The following is an 18,976-nucleotide window of genomic DNA, read 5'->3' on the forward strand; positions in this document are numbered from 1 at the left end:
CATGGTATAGCAGTCTTTATTCTTAAGATATTCCATGGATCTGAATAATTTGAGTAACCAGATTCCAGGAAAGCAGCGACTGTTAGTAAAACGAGTCAACCATTTTGTGTAAGCATCAATGCTGATCCAGGCAGAAGTGCAGATTTAGTTCCAAGTACACCACTGCATAATACATTTTCTCCTGGCAAATTGATACAAGCAGAATGGAAATGTTCCTCAGTAAGGTAAAGATCAAAGAGAACTTAACTTCTTGCTCCTTTACCTTCTCCAGGTATCCTGCAAGAAAATCCACGCAGGCGGAAACTTGCAGCTGTATGAACTTCAGTGAAGTCAGGATGGCTCATAGCAGGTGCCTAGCACCTTTACTCCTTTTTTGATTTGGGGGTTTTAATGCACATATTTCTTAGTTTAATGCCTATCGAAGTGTCCTGAAAAGCTTTGTTTGATTAAAACATATACTGCTATAAATAATATGTCATTAGGTCTCTTCATACCGAGATGCACCATATCTAGCAGTTAACAACTGTAAGGCTCTAGGATTAGTTAGGAAAGCAGAACATTAAAACTTGCAACTCTAAAGGAATCCTTAACTCAGGAGAAAGTAACTTGGTGTAGGAATAATATAGTAAGGCAGCGTACTGCAAAATGTGGCATTTATTACAACTCTGAAGACTTCCTAGCCTCAGGGAGAGAAAGGATCATGCATCACAGAAACGTAGTACAAAAGTACTTTGTTCAGAACACAGTATCATAGACCAAGGTATTTAGAAAAATGTTTACAGGGACATGTTGTTGAAAGCCATAAGACCAGACTCTGTTTTTATGGTTGGTAAAGAATATACAAGATAGAAACATCGTTAACCTTAACCAAAGAGACTTTTTTTTTTTTAAAAAGGAGGTTGAGAACAGACATAATGTAAAATTAATTCTGAAAACAGAAAGAAAACCAATCACAAAAGCCCCCCCCATGATTCAGACAAACTTCAGAATGCATATGGAAGAAAAAGAACAGGACTTCAGGGAAGAAAAAAAAAAATTGAATTCTTCTTTTCTATCTACTCCGTATTTAAGTGATAATGTATTGTATGATAAAATGACTGCTGACCAGCATTCTGACAAACAGGGAATATTCCTTTTGAACTTGTCCTCTAACCTAAGCCCAGGCAGTTTTCAGCTTTCTTCATTCCTTCCTCATTGGTTTGCCCTTTAAATCCTGAGATAGCCAGCTATCATCCTTATCTTCTATTGTGAAGCCTTCCAACAAGAGGCTGAGCATTTCTAAGGTTAGGAGGAGCCAAATGACAGAAAATCTCATCTTAAGTGCTGGATCCTGACAAGATGAAGATTAATGTTGTGACATTTAGTTCCTACAAGAAATTGCACCAATCTTTTATTATAAAGGGTTCCAATCCGATAGTCCTCATTATTCAAGTACACTCAAGGCTCTACACACAATCATGAGACAGGTTACTATTAATACTTAGCACTTTTGGATGAAAGAATGTTTTCAACCAAGAACACAAGACACAGTAATGCACATGACAGCTTGTACCATATATGAACAAATATTCTGGAATTATGCTCTGCAGCAATACACAAGAGATAAAAATGAAGGAGAGAAAATGAACTAGAGACAATGAGAGACATTTCAGAGCACATATTGCAATGATAGAATCCCTTTAATAGGTCTTTCGAGCTCAAAAAATTGCTTGAAAATTGCTTGAAAAATGCTGCTTAAAGTGATTTCCTTTGTTACCATCAGGTCTCTGGTACCATTGTTTACTGATACTGTGTTTCCCAGGCTGAAAGATGTGGCTTCCAAAGAGTGCCAGAAAACAAACACATTTCCAGCTGTTAACTTGACAGTAAATTTAATAGAAACATAATGCCGAATTTATTCATCTGCTACCAGAACTTAACTTCAACAATCAATAAAATCAACTTTTTTTGCTAGACATGGTTTGGAAAAGTGTGCTATAAAAAATCCCAAGTATAGAAGATACAGTTTGGCTATCTTGCAGCAAGACTTAATATTAATTTCTTTGTGCATACATATGTCATGGGATCTAAAGGAACCACAGAAAAATACAATGGAATGTTTAATTATTTTGCAAATAAATGCTAGTCATGGCATCTCTCACAAATCTTATTTGGAAACTACGATTCTCAATTACTACTTTCACACATCCTGGAAACGCATTGCAAAATGTTCTGTCTCATAATGCTATCATTATGCATACTAGATTTCCTCAGCTGGAAATTTCTAAGAGCTGTAATAGAAGGAAAAATTGAGACATTACTTTGTTCTGACTTAAAAAAATAAGCACACAGTGCTGTACCTATGGTTCTGCTGAGGCATCTGAAGGCATGTCTGACAAGGCTTCTGATTTCTGACAGCCTGAACTAGCTGTATTTCTTGGCCTGTAGTCTTCCACAAAGAATGAACTGATTGGGATCTTACTTAATCCTAACACTGCTATTGTTCAACATGCTAGAGAGGACTGATAATCTTCCACTGATCCTGCTCCTCACCTTCTGCCAGTCCAGGAAGAGAAGGAATTTACATCAAGTAACTGTCTCTAGGAAGATCACACAGAAGCTCTATCATGTTTCAGCACATAAATAGCCAAGAGCCAATACTTTCATAATACTCTGTTTTCTCTGATATTGCCATGTCCCTCTGCAGCACATGGATATAAGAATATGACCTTATATGTAAAAATATTATTCAACAAGCATACAACACCAGCAACATTTGTTCTTAATATTTATTAATGTATATATTGTATTAAAAAAGTGGAGAATCAGTTCTGTGAAGAAACAGAAATCTAACTTATTTCATAAGCCTTTCTAATTATTTACATATTTTCATAAGCCTCTGGTAAACTTTTAACGTGGGGAAAAAAGCATTCCGAATATTTGCAAAGGAATCTTGAACAGGACCTCTATTATGTTCAACCAAATACAGATTATATAATCTTATGGGTGCAATTACCTGCCCCGCTCTCTATCAACCCCATGCAGCACTAGGGCCTGAGAACACAGCAAAATATTCCAGTGCATTCTTCATTACATGCTCAAATCCTCAACAAGTTTGCAAAGGAGCAAGTCACATTTAAACAATGTGTTTACACATACGTACACAAAAAAAAATAGAAAACTGGTTACAACTGTCAAATTGACATAATCAATTAACATGTAGCTTTTTAAAACCAAAGTTTAATAGTCTTTTCCAATATTGTTCCCACTAGATCTTTGAAAGACTAGAATTTTGAAAGAGACTTTTTTTTTGCAATTTCTTGAAAGAAGAAACAAAAAACATTCCCGACAAAGAACATAAGAACGACTTATTGTTTTGCTTTCACTTTCCTTCTTGCATCCTTATGCTTCTTCCGGCATTCCTGAAAATATTTAAATTTCAAAACAATATTATGAGAAGTTTCTAAACCATGTGTTGTCTTTTAAATACATTTCTTTCATACAGTAAAGTAATTGCTCCTGTGCACTACAAAGGTTCAACAACTTACCTGGCTGGACATCAAAACATGAGGTTATATACACTACCATATTAAAAATTTGGATAATTCCCTGGTAGTAACAAAGTTTCAAGCCCTTCTAAAGCTCCTTGATTCATTTTTAATGCAAATGAAGTAAATAAGCAGCCCTGTTCCCTCCTCATGCTGAGCCTTCTTTTCAGCTACAGTTATCAAGTAACAGAGGTTAAAATACTCACCTCAAGCAATAATTCACGTCTATTTTCCCAGGTATCTTTTTCTTCGTTGAGGTTTACTGATCTACAGAATAATTTAGGGCCCTCTGCACAAAACAAAGAACAATTTAACATGGTTTAACACCTGGGAATATGTTGTCCTTTATAAATCTCATGAGTAGAACACTGACAGCAAGAGTCAGAAGGCATGTTCTCTCTTCTGCATATGCCTCTCTTGTCCCTACAACATGGCTCAATCAGAAACAGAATTACATCCTGGCATACTAAGGGAAATGAAAAGAAGTGCCAGTTTTCCTTAATAAACTGAAATATAAATTGTAGTGAATCAGCATCTGTTTCATTAAGAACTCAGGAGCATGATCCTACAAAACTCCCAAGAAAATGTGTGCCTGCTCATGATTCAGAGCTCTAGGTTTCAGTGAGCACTGTAAATCAGACATTTAGACTGAAAGATTGCAGTACAAGAACTGTATTAGCTACACAGTAACTTTTATATAGACATTGTCTGGACAATTTCTAACTTGCCTCAGGAAACAAGCATTATTTAAGATCATCCTGTTATTTATTGTATAACATATCAAAAGCAACTACATATATTTTTTAAACTATGAAAGTCATTATATCTACAGAACACCCCTTTCCCCCCAATTACTTAGGATCAAGAACTATATGTCAAAAAATATATGAGCATATGAGGTCTGATGAGCATACTGAATGCTCTTAATAAGACCAGAAGCATGGAGAAAATTAAGATCATATATATGCCTGAAAGTATCCAAACTGTCTAAATAGCTTGCCAAATGATTCCGTAAGTTTAAAAAACTAAGAAAGTTACATATTAAGGAACAATCTGAAAACAGGAGGGCAAGATAACAGCTCTGCATTTATTATACTGGGACTGTACATAACTTCTGTTGGGATATGCTACCACAATTCATACCATAGGTAATGATGGAAATTGGCTTTTTTTTTTTTTTTTTTAAAGACCTCTTCTATGCTTCAACTAGAAAACATTAATAACTAGGCAATTTGTTATCCTTATTAAATTTCAGTAGAGAGATGGAAAAAAAAAAGGGTTATACCTCTTAAGCGTTCATCATCTTTGGAGAAAAAGAAAAATCTAGCACTTTTTGTCTGTGGTAAAGAGAAAAACCTAGAAAAATAAAAAGAAATTTTAGTATCAATTTCTATTCATACAAAGCTGTAATGCTTCAGAGAAATAGTATGCATTAAAGAACAACACTACTCTGTATTAACCAAATGTAGTCTTCTATTATTATTATTATTATTTTTTAATTAAAGAAAGCATAATGTATATTTGACTTTTGGCCCAAACTGCTACCTAGTTGAGTTTTCATGCATTCAGCTGGAAACTCAGTTTTCATATTCAACTTCAAATCAAGTGTGGTAGCAAGATTTTTGAACAGTATGTTCTGTGCAGCAAGGAATGGCTTCCTAAAAAGGACTTATATTGTTCAGAGATGTAGAATAATGATGTTAGCTTTCCATGACCTGAATGCTGCCATTAAAAATTCCCACAGCCTCAAACTACTACAACCTAGCAGACAATAAATACAAATAGACTTGCATTTCTTTGTCTCTTTCATTTTCTGATGCCTCTGGCTCTTCATCATCCTCAGAGCTGCTGTCTTGGAAACGTGGATCTTCTTGCCATGCAACTTTTGCAGGTTTTATTGTTTCAAGTACGTAGGGTTCTGCAGTAACACCACCAGAAAAACAGATTACTCCCCTCCTTGCAAATAAAAACTGCTACCTAAGAGTGAAGTACTTCAACTGGAAAGGACAAATTTAAGCTGGACAGAAACCTCCCATCAAATGTTCTTCTATGATCATCTGGGGAGATATAAATTTAGTTTGCCTTCTCACATGTTACATACACACCCTTAAAATCCACAACTAGCATCATCACAGCTTGGGGAAAAAGTGCAGTGAATCCTTTTGAAGCTCACTGTTAGGATCCAGGGTTCTGACCAAGTCATCTGACCAACCTAACAAGTCACCGTTAACTGAGTTGGGAGTAACAGTAGGATTTCATATTTTTAGCTTGCAGAAGATAGAATATAAGCTTTCTTTCATTGTGATCTTAATAATGAGTTTCTTTGTGAACTAAATTCATAATGCCTTAGCTTACTCTTTCTGGGTGTTCAACTAAGCTGTGTTATTTTCATGTATGTGCTGCTAGCCTATAGCATACATGGCCAGTTGCCAGGTGCTCAGTTAACAGCCAATAACTTAAACATACACCTGAGCCCTTACTCCTTCCTTGGCCAGAAGGACTGAGGTCAGGGAGTTAGGGTACCCCTTTCTCTCACTGGATCAGCACAGTGCCTGTGCAGCGCTTGTCAGTCCGGCCAGGGAGAAAAGAACCAGCTCTTTCTCTCTCTGGCAATACAAAGCAGTTTCCAAGCCCAATAGTAAATAAAGTATGAAATATAAATATTTTCTTAAAGACAAAGATTAGAATATTCTACTTTGGGAAAAAAAAACAAGCATTTGCAGGGGAATGGACGAAGTTTAAGTTGTTCACAAAACACTTATAGCTTGTGCTGCAAAAACAACAAAACACCCCCAAAATACCTATTGGTTAAAAACTTACTTACCGGTGAACTCTGGACTACATCTCCACTTAGATATTTTCCACTTTATTATAGTGACCTCTTACATATTGCTATCCCAAAACCCATATTGCAGTATTCAGAAGACACTGATTTTTTTCTGAAGTCAGCAGAAATGAGCTCTTTAGATTTGTCAGCTTCGCACATAGTCTCTTCTCGTTTCCAATGTTACTACTTATTAAGGGATTTGATTTCATATTTGGGGTTTTTTTTTTTTTTGGTTTCATAACATTTTGTTTTTCTTTAGGTCAGGACACTTTTTTTTGTTACCTAAACCCAATAATCATGTATCACGCAACTTCAAATTTCTGAAGTTATAAACATAAAATTAAGTACATACTAAAATGTTCTAAGATCTTGTGCTCCACTCTAAGATCTTCTTTTGCTCATAGTACTACCTTAATTAGCATACATTTTATTTATAAAATCTTGGTTGTTTTTTTGCGAATCCTGGTTTGTCTGGTTTATCTGAGAAATTTAACGTACGTCAACACGTTTTCCCATCACTGTTCAAAAAACAATTAGATATTAGTTCCTTCTCAAACCATTAGCCCTTGCAGAATTCTGGGGATGCAAACACAATTAACTGTGATTTAAACTACAAAGACCTTGGCAAGTATAAGAGGAGATCATAATGATTTTGCTTAACTACTGAGTTTAGCCTATAAAAATTCCCTGGGTTCTGAACTTAAAATATACTATATAACTTCACAGTGCCCGACAGACTTCTCTTTAGAAATTGTACTATTAAGCATGTTCTACTGTTACCTTCTTTTATGGTTGACTCATCCATATCACCGAAGAAGGAAAATGTAAAACCACTAGACTCCTGAGCTACATTACTGCCAACATTAGGTCCCAATGTCTGATGGTCAGGTGAAGTGGCTTCCTCTGCATCATCTTTGTCCCAGGGTATTACTTCACTTTTTTTTGCTTCACTCTTTGAAGATCCAAACAACTCTTTTAAATCCATAGCAATATCATAATATATTTCTTTAGACACTTCAGGTAATTTCTCACTCTCTTCTCTCTTCTTCTTCCTTTTAGCTTTACTGAAATCAAATTTTTAAAGGTTAATGACACAGCACGCATATTTTTGAAAGAAAGGCTCCCTTTATGTTAATACTTCCATCAGATTAAAGAAGCAACCTTTATATTAATGCCTTTCTAAACTCATCTGAATACATTAATGAGTAGTTTCACTTTGAAGTCTTTTGTTTGTTTGGGTGTTTTTGTTTGTTTGCTTTTTGCTTTCTTAATGATTCCAGGATCAGGGAATAGGATATTCCAAAGTTCAAAGGACAACATAACTGCCTTTTCAGTTAGGCTTCTGACCCATTTCTTTTCTCCTCATACAACTTACACACCCTTTGAGGGTGAGCAGGGGAAAGACTCTCAGGTTTAACTTTATGAAAGGGCAGCAACAATTCTACTTTATGATTAACAATGTCCTGACTGTACTTCAGTGATGAGACACCACTCATTTCATGTGTGATGGTATATAATCTCAATATGAAGAAGTTTGAGACAGGTTTCTTTTCTTGCAAAGTGTTAGTGGTTTCTTTTCACAGACATGCAACTATCATAGCCCATGACTTGAAGCAAAGTGATAGTCTGAGGGTGAGAAAGGAGGACAGAAAACAGTGTGCAGAGTAGAGTGACTAGAAAGAAGACAACACCATTTGGCGGTTTTAGCCATCACAGTTCTTACTAGATCTCTATTTTAGCAATAACAGGGATAATTGAGGAAAAAACAGAGCAGTTGTATAGTTTCAAACTCAGTCCTGCTGTTTTTGAAAGGCAGCCTTCTAGGGAAAGAAACATCAGTCATAATTACTAAGATGTAATACTACCTCTCTTTTTCTGGAGCATTTGGTTTCCTTTCAAAAATTGCATGGTCCTGTCTTGTAGGATCATAGCGAAGGGCATTAATATCTCTAGGGAAATAGAAAGGAAACAAAAAAGCATGAGACACTAAATGCCCACATCAAAGTTACCCTAAACATTTATAGTCAGATTCAAATTCACATTTACTTCTTTACTAAAAAGTCTCAAGTAAATCCAAAATCTAATAGGTATTTTAAAAGTATCTTTTAGTCGGAGTCTTCATCAAGAACAGTTATAAACAGAATTTCTTTAGTCAAAATATCATATTCAATATAAAACATGCATCTCAAGTTACATAGGTTATGTAATAAAAATGAGTTTACATGTGCACCTGTGTCACAGAACAGTTGAGGTTGAAAGGAACCTTTGGAGATCACCTAGTCCAACCCTCCCACCCATCTTTCAAAACTTAAAACGTTATTGAGACTTTCAGCTACAGCAGTCTAAGGTTTAGACTGACCCCAATAGTGTGGCAAAGCACATGCTGGCTTATGACAACGCAAAAAGAGAACCATTTAGTTCTCATCCTCCCCCCAGTTAATGCTTAATGCATAAATTAACTACTTTTAACTGCATCTATACTGTATCCTTAATTTGGATATTATGGAACACTGTATCTCACAAAAAATTCCTAAGATTACCTCTGGGGTACCACACTATTTCCACCTCTGCTTAGTCTTTAGAAAATACATGAAAATTTGTACAAGTCATAACATAGTTCTGCTCTTCAGTAGTCAATTGATATAAATCCAATATTTAGCACTACTAACTTCCACCAGTTTAGTCCACAGAACAAGTTCTTTTAAAGCAAGTAGTTAAGTGTCAGAATACTTTCAACAGTACATTTCTAAACCTCTCTCATCACCTAATGAAGGCTGAAACAGGCAGAATAGTAATATGTAACAAATTCCTAATATAATGAGGAAATTTCCCAAAACCATGGAAAAAGTTTGATGCTAATAAAGAACAGAAGTTACACTATGGTTTCTGATAAGTATCCCTTGGAAGATAGGATACCCAACTCATCTTCATCTGCAAGCCAGAGAAAACAACCACCTTTCTAACTTCTACGGAAGTTAGAGTTGAGCTTACTGACCTACGAGTCAACTTACACGCTCTCTGGTTAGCTGTTCTAAATTCATCTCTGCAGAGAGCAGAAACATATAGGCAAGGACTTACTAAAATGCTAATTCTCATACTCAACAATCCAATCATACAAAAAGCTGCTGCAAGAAGCTTAAGTGCCCATTCAATCACCTTTTCCCTAAAATAATGATAATTACCAATAGCATAATCTACTGGGACACTGAAGTTGGTAAACTGAATTAAAGGCTGACTTCAGGTGCACACGACACGGAATGAAACGTTTTTTCAGTCAACTGACTAAACAGAAATTTCAGTTGCATAACATTGACAAAAATTAAGTCTTTCTAAAATTCCTTCTTTTCTGACAATGCATGATTCATACTTGAATTTTTTAGCATTTGCAGCCGTTTTAGTTGGCTTAGAGTGTTCTAGGTTGATATTCAAGAGGTTTCCCAGTATTTGCAGATTTTTCTTCTTCTCTGCAGCAAGCTCCTCTTCTTCTGTCTCCAGTATCTTTGTCTCTGCAAAGAAAAAGATAGTAATTACTATTTTTTCCCACTATGACCTGATTAAGCATGCAATATTTGATACATAATATCACCATAACAGTAAAAGAGCTCATGCAGCTTGACAGGTTTCCTCTAAAGCTGCTTAGAGGCTTCTTCCTTGCAGTTCAGCTAATCTTTGATTAGAAATATCAGGAACACCTGCTTGACATGAAAATCAAACCAATTAAATAACTTGCTCCCTCCTCACATCACATAACTGCAACCACTCTGCCACTGAGGATGCTGTACGGAAACATGCTTAAAATCACATTAAACAGTAAAGGGAGTAGTAGAACTAGGAGAAACTTGAGTTTCAGAAATAAATTCTGAGCCCTGAAAGCTAGGTTAACAATTTAATTTTTGGTAGCAAAAATGAAAGATAAAAATAAAATTGAAAACTTTTTTGCCTTTTTCAGCTTTTCTGCCTTTTGCCACTTTAAGATATCATTCCTCCTATAGTTGCCAAAACATAAGTGGACTCCAAGATAACTATAAAACAAACAGTTGAAGTGAATACAAAAGTCAAAAACTTTTTTTAAGTCACCATTTATCCTGCGAAAAACATGGATAAATACATTCTAATATCCTAAAAATATCGTACTGTATTAAAAAAAAATTATTTAAAATGTTGATTTATCAACCAAGTCATGTCTCATTCAGCTATTACTTTTGCAACACACATATTTAAGAAAACACAACTACCACTATATAACATGCACAGCCACAACAGGGTTGGGTTATTTTCTTCGAATTATTTTCCTTGAACCACCAGAGAAGCAAAGGAGTTCATGAGCTATTTCAAACATCCAAAACTAAGGCTCCATTATACATCACTATTACTACGATTAACCAGGAAATAAGAACAGGCTTACCTTCTTCTTCGCTGTCACTTTCAAGGAATCGAGCATCCAAACGAAATCTTTCATCTGTGCCAAATCGTGATTGCAAATGCAAGAGCTAAAGAAAATTAAATAGATACTATTAAGTTGCTGGAGAATTACTGTAATCATTGCAACATGCTAACAACTTTTAGCTCTCACTGCCTCCACCAGAAGTTTCTCTGTATTTAAAGATGACAACATCAGAGAACCCTTTCACCCCCCCCCCACCACCACATAGTATTTCCTCCATGGCTACTGTTTCTTCTATTTAAATGAGGACTTTTGACTTAAGTTTGTCAAAATTTTCATATCCAACGAGTATGCAAACCTACATGATGTTATGTACTTCTGAAGTGGCATTATGGAGACTCAGGAGAAAACTGTAAATCACTCACTTTTTCACCCGCTTTGCCTTCAAACTGGGGTTTAATTTTGAATCTCTCATCATCTGTATCATCTTGCTCATCCTCACTGCTTTCAAACAGCCTTCCAGAAGGTTTAGGAGCAGATTCCTTATTTGTTAAGCAAAGAGAAGATACAGAAAAGCAGCCATTTTCAGAAGTTTGAGAAAACAATCCATTATCAACTTTCTCATCTGTTTTCCAATTTATCTGAAAAAGCGCATTTCTACAACAAGCAGCTCACTTCTATTAATCTGTTTCATATCTTACTTTGCATACCTACCTTGTGTAATTTTGTTTTACAATTATCACTACTAAGTTTTAGCACAGGCAAAACATCCCCATACAGATTAATTCAGGTTTTACAATACATGAGAGTTAGGCATAAAAATCCAGCTTTCTGAATATGTCAAGAGAGATCAATTTTAAAATACCAAAGTCTAAGTATCCCCTTTCTGAACGGGATTCATTTATGATATAAACTCTATGACCCCATTTAAGGCAGCTGTTAAATAGCAACTATTACAAAACAAAAGATAAGTACTCAATGGCTTCAAAACAATTTTTACAGAATTAGAGCTTCTTTTAAAGAAAAATACAGGGCAGGGACTCCAAATACAGGTAACAAATATGTAATAAGAGAAAATTCTACATGTGAGGAAAAGTGAGAAAAGAAAGAAAAACTTTTATGTAAAAGGTTAGAATGACCCTAATCTTAATAAATTTCTAGGGAAAAAGACAAAAGCAAAACCAACAGTGTAAAGCTATAGAATATACAAAAAAGGAAAATAAAAGATGTGATGATACAACAAGCTTTATTTCAGCAAAGAAGTACTTAATCGTGCTTCAAGTATGGTGGTAAAAATCCTGAGGAATCTGGTAAATTAGGTCTTGATTAGGTAAGGTTTAGAGAGGAAATCCCACACAACTTCTTTGGACCCTAACATCATGTTAAAGATATGACACTGCTTTAATACATATTCTTTGTCTAGTAGCAGATAACAAAGATTATCTACAGCAAATCTTAATTTAACACATTTTTTTCATATCACGAGCACAATGCACAGATAAGCAGTAAATGATATAATACGCGATGCAGCAAAAGAACATTCTGGTGGACATACAGGCAAAATCTCATATTACCAAATTATCAAACCAGTAACAAACCCAACTACTCTTAGGACTGCACAGCTATCCTGAAAATTTAACAGCAGGTTAGTTTGTGCATCTGCATATGTTGATGGTTTTCAGTTACACGCTGTTGAAAAGAGCACAGAATACTAACAGAGTGACAGTCTGGATTATCTGAAGCTCCTGGGTCTTTCTATACTACTCAAGTCAGATCTCTTCCTCTTCCTTTAATCAGAAGCAGTGGAATTCAAAATTAATTACATGTAAGCCCTATAACGCAAACATTCTTTTTCCTTTTTTAAAAATTAAAATATCATGTATATAGACCTCAATTTCCTACAAATTTTAAATTTTCCAGCTTTATTAGTTGCACAGTCATGCTAACACATTTTTAGCTAAAAAAAAGAAAAGAAAAAAAAGGCAAACATTTATCATTTACTTTTTTCTGTCACATTGCTATGAAAAACATTCTTTAGAATAAAAGGCACAGTCATATCCACATGGAACTGCCTCTAAGAATATTGAACTTTTTCTTATAACACTTACTTTTTCAAGCATATTTCCCAAACTTGCATCTTTCTCAGCCATCTCATCTACTTCAGATTCACTTTCCACATCTGAACTGAAGACAATGTGTTTATGCACGCTTGCTGGCTGGCTATCCTAAATAAGAATAAAACTGGGAAGTTAAACATACCAAATACTTGCTACGGTCACAAAGATGAAACTAAAAGACATTTTCATGGCACTCAAGGAGTCTATTACCCCTGTTGCAACTCTAGAGACATCCCAGGAATTAAGTATGTTTCAGTTTGTACATACTCTGAAATGATAACTGGCAACGTGATCAAAAATTCCAAAATATAATTCTTAAATCTTAAATACAAATGACTAGTTTTTCTTTATCTACTGTACACTATTCAGAGAAAAAAAAGTGTAATTACCAGATTTGAGAGAGCTCCCTGAATGAGCTTCTTCTGTAATTCTCTCTCTTTTTGTCTCTCTTCTAGAGCTGCCAGCCTCCTCTGGTTATCCTGCAATTGTTTCTTTTTTCTATCAGGTTCCTTAGAAGCAGTAGCAAGAAAACAAAGCTCTTTACTTTCCGGAATACTTGTCTTCCCATTCTCATTGCTTACATCTCTCTCCAATTTTTTTGAAAGCAATTTTGGACTCTTCAACCGTCCTTTAATATGTTCCTCTGACGTGAGAGCATTACTGTCCATGTTACTGCTCTCATCCTCGCTTTCATCAGCACTAGGAATGGCATCTCTGCCCTCTGACTTTCTGTCTTCTTGTTGAGAATTCACACATTTGCTCTTTTCTCGCAAGTGTGGCCTGCAAATAGGCTGATCACTCTTATCTGCTACAATGGCAGCATCTGACAATTCCTTGAGCTGGTCACAACCCACATGTTGCTTCTTTTCAGGGCTGACTTGAAGGGAATGCAATGGAGTGTTCTTAGATGCAGATGACTCTTCCCCACAGCAAGAAAAATAAGCTTCAAAACCTAAGTTTCCTACAGACCTCTTCTTCAAACCAGTGCTGTCCTTAGTTAGCTCTTTTTCACAAAGGGACCCCATTCCTCTGAAGGGCTGATACTTCAAACCTGAATTATTTTGTCCTTTGGTGCTTTCTTCATCGTCATTCTCCTCCCCCTCTAAAAGGGCAGCAACTATATCATCAGGACAGATACATTTCTTTTTAGGTACAGGGGGAATTTTAGAATGTTTTTTATTATATGTGACATTGCCCTTAGCATTTTCTTTAACACTGCACTCACTAGAACTCTGTGTATTATCTGCATCTTCTACTGAAGCCTCAGTGTTTTCAGTAGCTAATGCTTTTAAGTCATCTAATGTAAGGTCTAGACGGTAACAGTTTTGCATCATGGATTCATAAACAGAACTGGTATCAGATTCCCCTTCCTCAGACTCTGAATAAGAGCTTTCACCATCACTTGTCTTATCTATACTGTTAACTGTGGCACTCTGCAAGGCAAAAATTTTAGATTTTCTCTTTTTCCCTTCTCTTCTAATGTTTTCTTCTTTTAAATTATGTGTTTTCAGTGAGGAGTCATTTACCAAACCACAATTTTTATTAGCTAATATTTCTTTATCAGCTCTTCTTTCCACATTTACCTGTTTACAGTCTTCTAAAATTGTAGTTTTCCTGCTACTTAGATCAGGAGTTTTACTCACAGCAATAATTTCATCTGTATCTGCTGAATCATAACCATTGTCACATTCCATATACTCTTTCTCTCTACTACTTCCTTTGATGACTTTCTTCATGGTATCTGGATTGTCTAAAGACCAGTGAGTATTGTATTTTAGCTCAAAGTCATCCCCAACAATTTCCAAGTGGTCACTTTCAGTCTCAACATTTGTTTCAGCTTTCTGTATTCCCATCTCTTTCTTTATCATTGCTCTGATTTCCTCTTCAGAATCAGAGTTACTGTCAGAAACACTCATTATATTCTTCTGAGATATAGCTCTAGAAACATTGCTTTTATCTGAGAGTAAATCTCTGCCTGATGTTTTATGGATTGATGGAAATAATTTAGACATCTCAATGGATTTGGATTTTGATCTTTGAATTAGTTGTGACGAGCTTATGTTTTTTGACTGTGACTGGCACCCGGAGGGTAGAACTATTGTTCCATTCAGTTCCTCACCGCCCAGTTGTCTCTGTTTTTTAGGCGGCTTCTTTGTTACCGGGAACTGCCCTTGTCGCTTCTTGCTTATGCTGTCATCTCGCCCTTCCAAATGCCAAGTGAGTTTGGATACAGGAACTACATGTGTCAAGTCTTGCTCCAGCTTTCTAAGGTTATGGCAGTATTTTGATGGGTCATATTTCACAATGTTGTTCTCAGTTAAGGAATAAAAAACATGATTCTTTCAGCAAGCAGACTTCCAAACTTTACGGATAGGCTAAAATTTAAGTGAAAGGGTCTTCTTTAACATTATGACCATAAATCTTTCAACTAGTGACATGCAACCTGAAAAACTATTCAAATCACATGAATTTATTGCAAGATTTACTTAAGGGACTCAGTAAATTAAACATGACATAATAGTTAATAATATGAAAACTGTTAAGCAAATGTATTTTTCCCCAGATGAAGAGAGAAAGAAGGGAATTGCATTTATGTCCTATGAATAAGAAAAGGATATTTTATTTTTCTGTTGACTCTTAAGATGAAGGACAGGTAAGACTCTGCCAAATTTACCAACAACCCAATTCTACAAGAAAATAAAATCAATTAGAGTTAAAAAGAAAAAGGGGGAAACATAGGGAAAAATAAATCACAATAAGCAAAAAAGTAACCCTGGAATAAAACGAAGCATATATTCTTTGATAGTAGGAACACTATAATAAAGAACTGTCTGCGACTAATTCATTTTTTTGTTTAATAAGTGATATGTTTTTGTACTGTATGACTTAGCCAGCTTCCTTCTCAAAAAATCTAAATCTCATTCTACAACCTGCAATTAATGAAAATAAAGAACAGAATTTCTTCACTCTGCAAGTACCATTTTTAATAAAAAGCTTCTGGATTATGAATTAATAGCAGTAACCGCACACATGGTATCACCATTCTTTTGCCCTTTCCTCCTCCCCACCAAAGCCCAAATCATCTATCACCCTCCAAAAATGTTTTGTGCTCAGGAAATAATTTTGTAAATGTTGTAATAAATATCTTTTTCCTTGCCTAAACTTACACATTGAATGATAGTTTTATTCAAAGTCTTACTTCTGCAAGTACATCTGGACTGACCAGACGAATGTATTAAAGCACAGAGAACAGACCCTGACGACCCAGCAGTCAAAAATGCATATGTTTTATAAAAATAAGACATATATTCTCCTCCCATGCTTTTGAGCAACATGAAGATACTCTCAACATAAGAAGATAACAAAACATTAAACACAACACAGAAGAGTGTACAATCAAAATTATTTCCATCATTACAAAGAATGACAAAAAAGGAGCCTTCTACATGTCCACACTTAAGGTATTCCCTTAGACTACTTTTCACAAGTCAGACTATTACGCTGTATGCAAGTTTCTTCACATCAAGTGTAAAGATCTGACACCAATTCAGATGCAATAAGCTTGTGCCCAATTCTGCTTTTGTTTTGTTTTAATTCTCTGTACAGCTACCTCGCCATACCTTATGACCCGGCACCTCTGTACCTGGTACTGCTTTCATGTGAAAATCTACAACTCCAGCCTTTTCCAACGATTCTAATAGATTTCTTCTGTCATCTCTCTGTGGCTTTTCCTTCTGCAGCTTTGCTTCCTCTCTCTCCATGGCAAGTCTGTACCAAAAAGCACATCATATGTAAACAGATTCACCTGTGTGCTAAACCATGACCGGCAGTGACCCTCTCCCACAGAACAGTAAGTGTTCACTTTTAACTTAAGGGTAGCAGATCAATTACAATCACAATTACACTAATTTCTTAGCAAAACAATGATGGAAAACCTGATGCAGTATCTAATATGCATCAGTGGTGCACCAGTATCATTAAAAAATAGAAAAAATAAGTGTATAGCATATGAAGAAAGTGAAGCCATAACAATATAAACAGAAAAAAAGAGTTAACTATTAGCAACAATATATATTTGTTTCTTGATTTTACCTGTGTAAAAAGCTTTCTTTGGCCAACTCAATTTGTAGTGTCCCCCCCTTCCATTTTGTTTTATTTAAAATTGACACGCCTGTAAAACAAGGAGACTGAAAATGAGTATTTTCTACATTAAAAAAAAAACCCACACTCATGTTGGACTGAATTACACTTTTTATGATAGCTTGGAATTCCTTTAGTATGATCTCACACCTGATTACTCACTTGATTAAAGTCTACATATAAAATGGCAAATAGCTTAACCTTAAACAAGAAGCTTAACATCCAAAATAAAAAACCTGACTTCAAAAGCATAATTCAAGTATGTATGGTTTAGTTCAAATAGCGATCTGAAAATTCAGATATATGTGCTCTGATGTTTCTACAAGACTATCAGATAGTCTCTTCTCTACTTAACTTCTTGTACAGTTAAAAAAAAAAGAAAGAAAAAAAAAGGAGTATTTAAGGAGAGCTGAGAACCAGAAGGAAATTTGTTATACTAGGAACTTAAGGAAGGTGAATATCATGGTTTGGGGTTAGCTTTTAGTTGGTCTCAAATGGCCTTCTTATTCCTAATGGCTTTCTTATTTGTAGATACAAGGATATACTACCAATCCCTGTCTTTGGGCATAGGTATCTTTGCCTGACTTTTTTGCTGCTGCAGATTACACACACAGTTTTGTAACCCTGCAAGTAGTTTTGTAATCCAACTATATTTGAATTTGTAAAATTTCTTTAACATAAGCACACTTTATGTAAACCCTCCTTCTGGGTTTCCTTTCATATAAAATATTAGAAGTGACTTGATATGTTTTTTAATGGTTTTTAAATGTTTTATAGACCTGGTTAAAGTATTTGAAGCACAAGGCCTACTCCTTTTCATAAAAGGGGCAAGCCAGCTCCACCTCCTCCAATAAACTGTTTGATAAACCACCTGCTTCAGCCACAAAGCAGCATTTTAATTTACTTAAGTCTACTTACTGAAAATATCTGTAAGAAAGTTTCCATAAAAATTGCAACTAAAGCAGATGAAATGAATATTATTGCAGAATGAAAATGCTAACTTCTACCTTGACCATATCCTGACCTGACAACATAAGATACATTATCAGTGATGTAACTTGGTTCAGAAACATAAGTTACTAAAGAACTTATAAAAATGTACTTACATTTTCTAAGATCTGTTTCAGAAATGCTGACACTGATGTAAGCAAAAGTTTTCATAGGGTTCCCTGCTCAAGAAAAATATTGTTAGTTTCTGTATAATTTCAATGCATCCTTTAAAACTGAAACATGAGTTAACTCCTGAAAATAAAGTGCCTCTGAAGCAAAAATTCCACTTCATCCAACAAATTGAAAAACAATTCACTTTTAAGAGATGATGCAAAACTGTTACCCTGTTCATCTTTCCTGGTAATAATTTCTGCATCTAAAACACGTCCAAATTTGCTGAATCTTTCTTGCAGTTCAGCCTTAGAAACTGTATGGCCAAGTCCTCCAACATATAAACATCTTGAAACTTGTTTCTTCTCCATATCAAAATGTCAAGCTGTTACATCTGCAATGAGTGCTCTGTTTTTCTGTAAAAAGATAATAATGGTTCACTATTACTTACATTGCAGTGGTTAGTACAATCATAGTATCAAATTATGGGACAAATCATTCCATAAAAATATCCTCCATAAAGAATCTACTGAGAAGGGTGCTCCTTTGCTTTGCACTACATAACATGCTCTGCTACAGTACTAGTATTAGTAAATACAGCATTGCTATGAGTAACCAGGGATTAACATATATTTAGCTTAAAACATATGGCTGGGTGCCTGGCAGAACATGTAAATGGCTCCACTTCATTCCAGTATCTTAATGGCCAGAAGGTTACAGGAATGCTATTTCTACCCAATAATATTGGGCTTCGGTATTAATTTTACTTTGGGTGCAATGAACAAGTGGTACATTTTACATCAGAAAACTAAATACAGAAGAACAGAAATACCAGGTATAAAGCTTCAACTAAGTTCCATGCATGGAAATTTTATTCTTC

The 18,976-nt window shown here is 35.3% G+C and overlaps 1 protein-coding gene across 1 annotated transcript; it reads right to left on the reverse strand.

Annotated features, from left to right (window-relative positions):
* Positions 1 to 669: 669 nt before the first annotated feature.
* Positions 670 to 18,589, reverse strand: NOL8 (nucleolar protein 8). The gene is made up of 16 exons (XM_067303176.1): positions 18,329 to 18,589; positions 18,102 to 18,164; positions 16,948 to 17,026; positions 16,476 to 16,623; positions 15,474 to 15,542; positions 13,245 to 15,161; positions 12,847 to 12,963; positions 11,164 to 11,280; positions 10,760 to 10,844; positions 9,722 to 9,860; positions 8,220 to 8,303; positions 7,135 to 7,418; positions 5,319 to 5,445; positions 4,813 to 4,883; positions 3,734 to 3,816; positions 670 to 3,401 (listed from the first exon to the last, which is right to left on the reverse strand). Exons 1-16 carry the CDS (start codon positions 18,465 to 18,467, stop codon positions 3,348 to 3,350), a joined length of 3,576 nt encoding a protein of 1,191 aa, XP_067159277.1. The 5' UTR covers positions 18,468 to 18,589; the 3' UTR covers positions 670 to 3,347.
* Positions 18,590 to 18,976: the final 387 nt, after the last annotated feature.

The sequence above is a fragment of the Apteryx mantelli genome, chromosome 12 (genome assembly GCF_036417845.1).
Source record: "Apteryx mantelli isolate bAptMan1 chromosome 12, bAptMan1.hap1, whole genome shotgun sequence".
NCBI classification, from domain to species: domain Eukaryota; kingdom Metazoa; phylum Chordata; class Aves; order Apterygiformes; family Apterygidae; genus Apteryx; species Apteryx mantelli.

What these genes read in the sequence shown, in the direction of transcription:
- NOL8 (XM_067303176.1), bottom strand. Translation starts at nt 18,467, where the DNA reads ATGGAGAAGAAACAAGTTTCAAGATGTTTATATGTTGGAGGACTTGGC. An exon ending in AAAGAAAGCTTTTTACACAG is followed by an intron (nt 16,624 to 16,947) that starts GTAAAATCAAGA and finishes TTTTTGGTACAG; the next exon opens with ACTTGCCATGGAGAGAGAGG. An exon ending in GCAAATGCTAAAAAATTCAA is followed by an intron (nt 8,304 to 9,721) that starts GTATGAATCATG and finishes CTATTTCCCTAG; the next exon opens with AGATATTAATGCCCTTCGCT.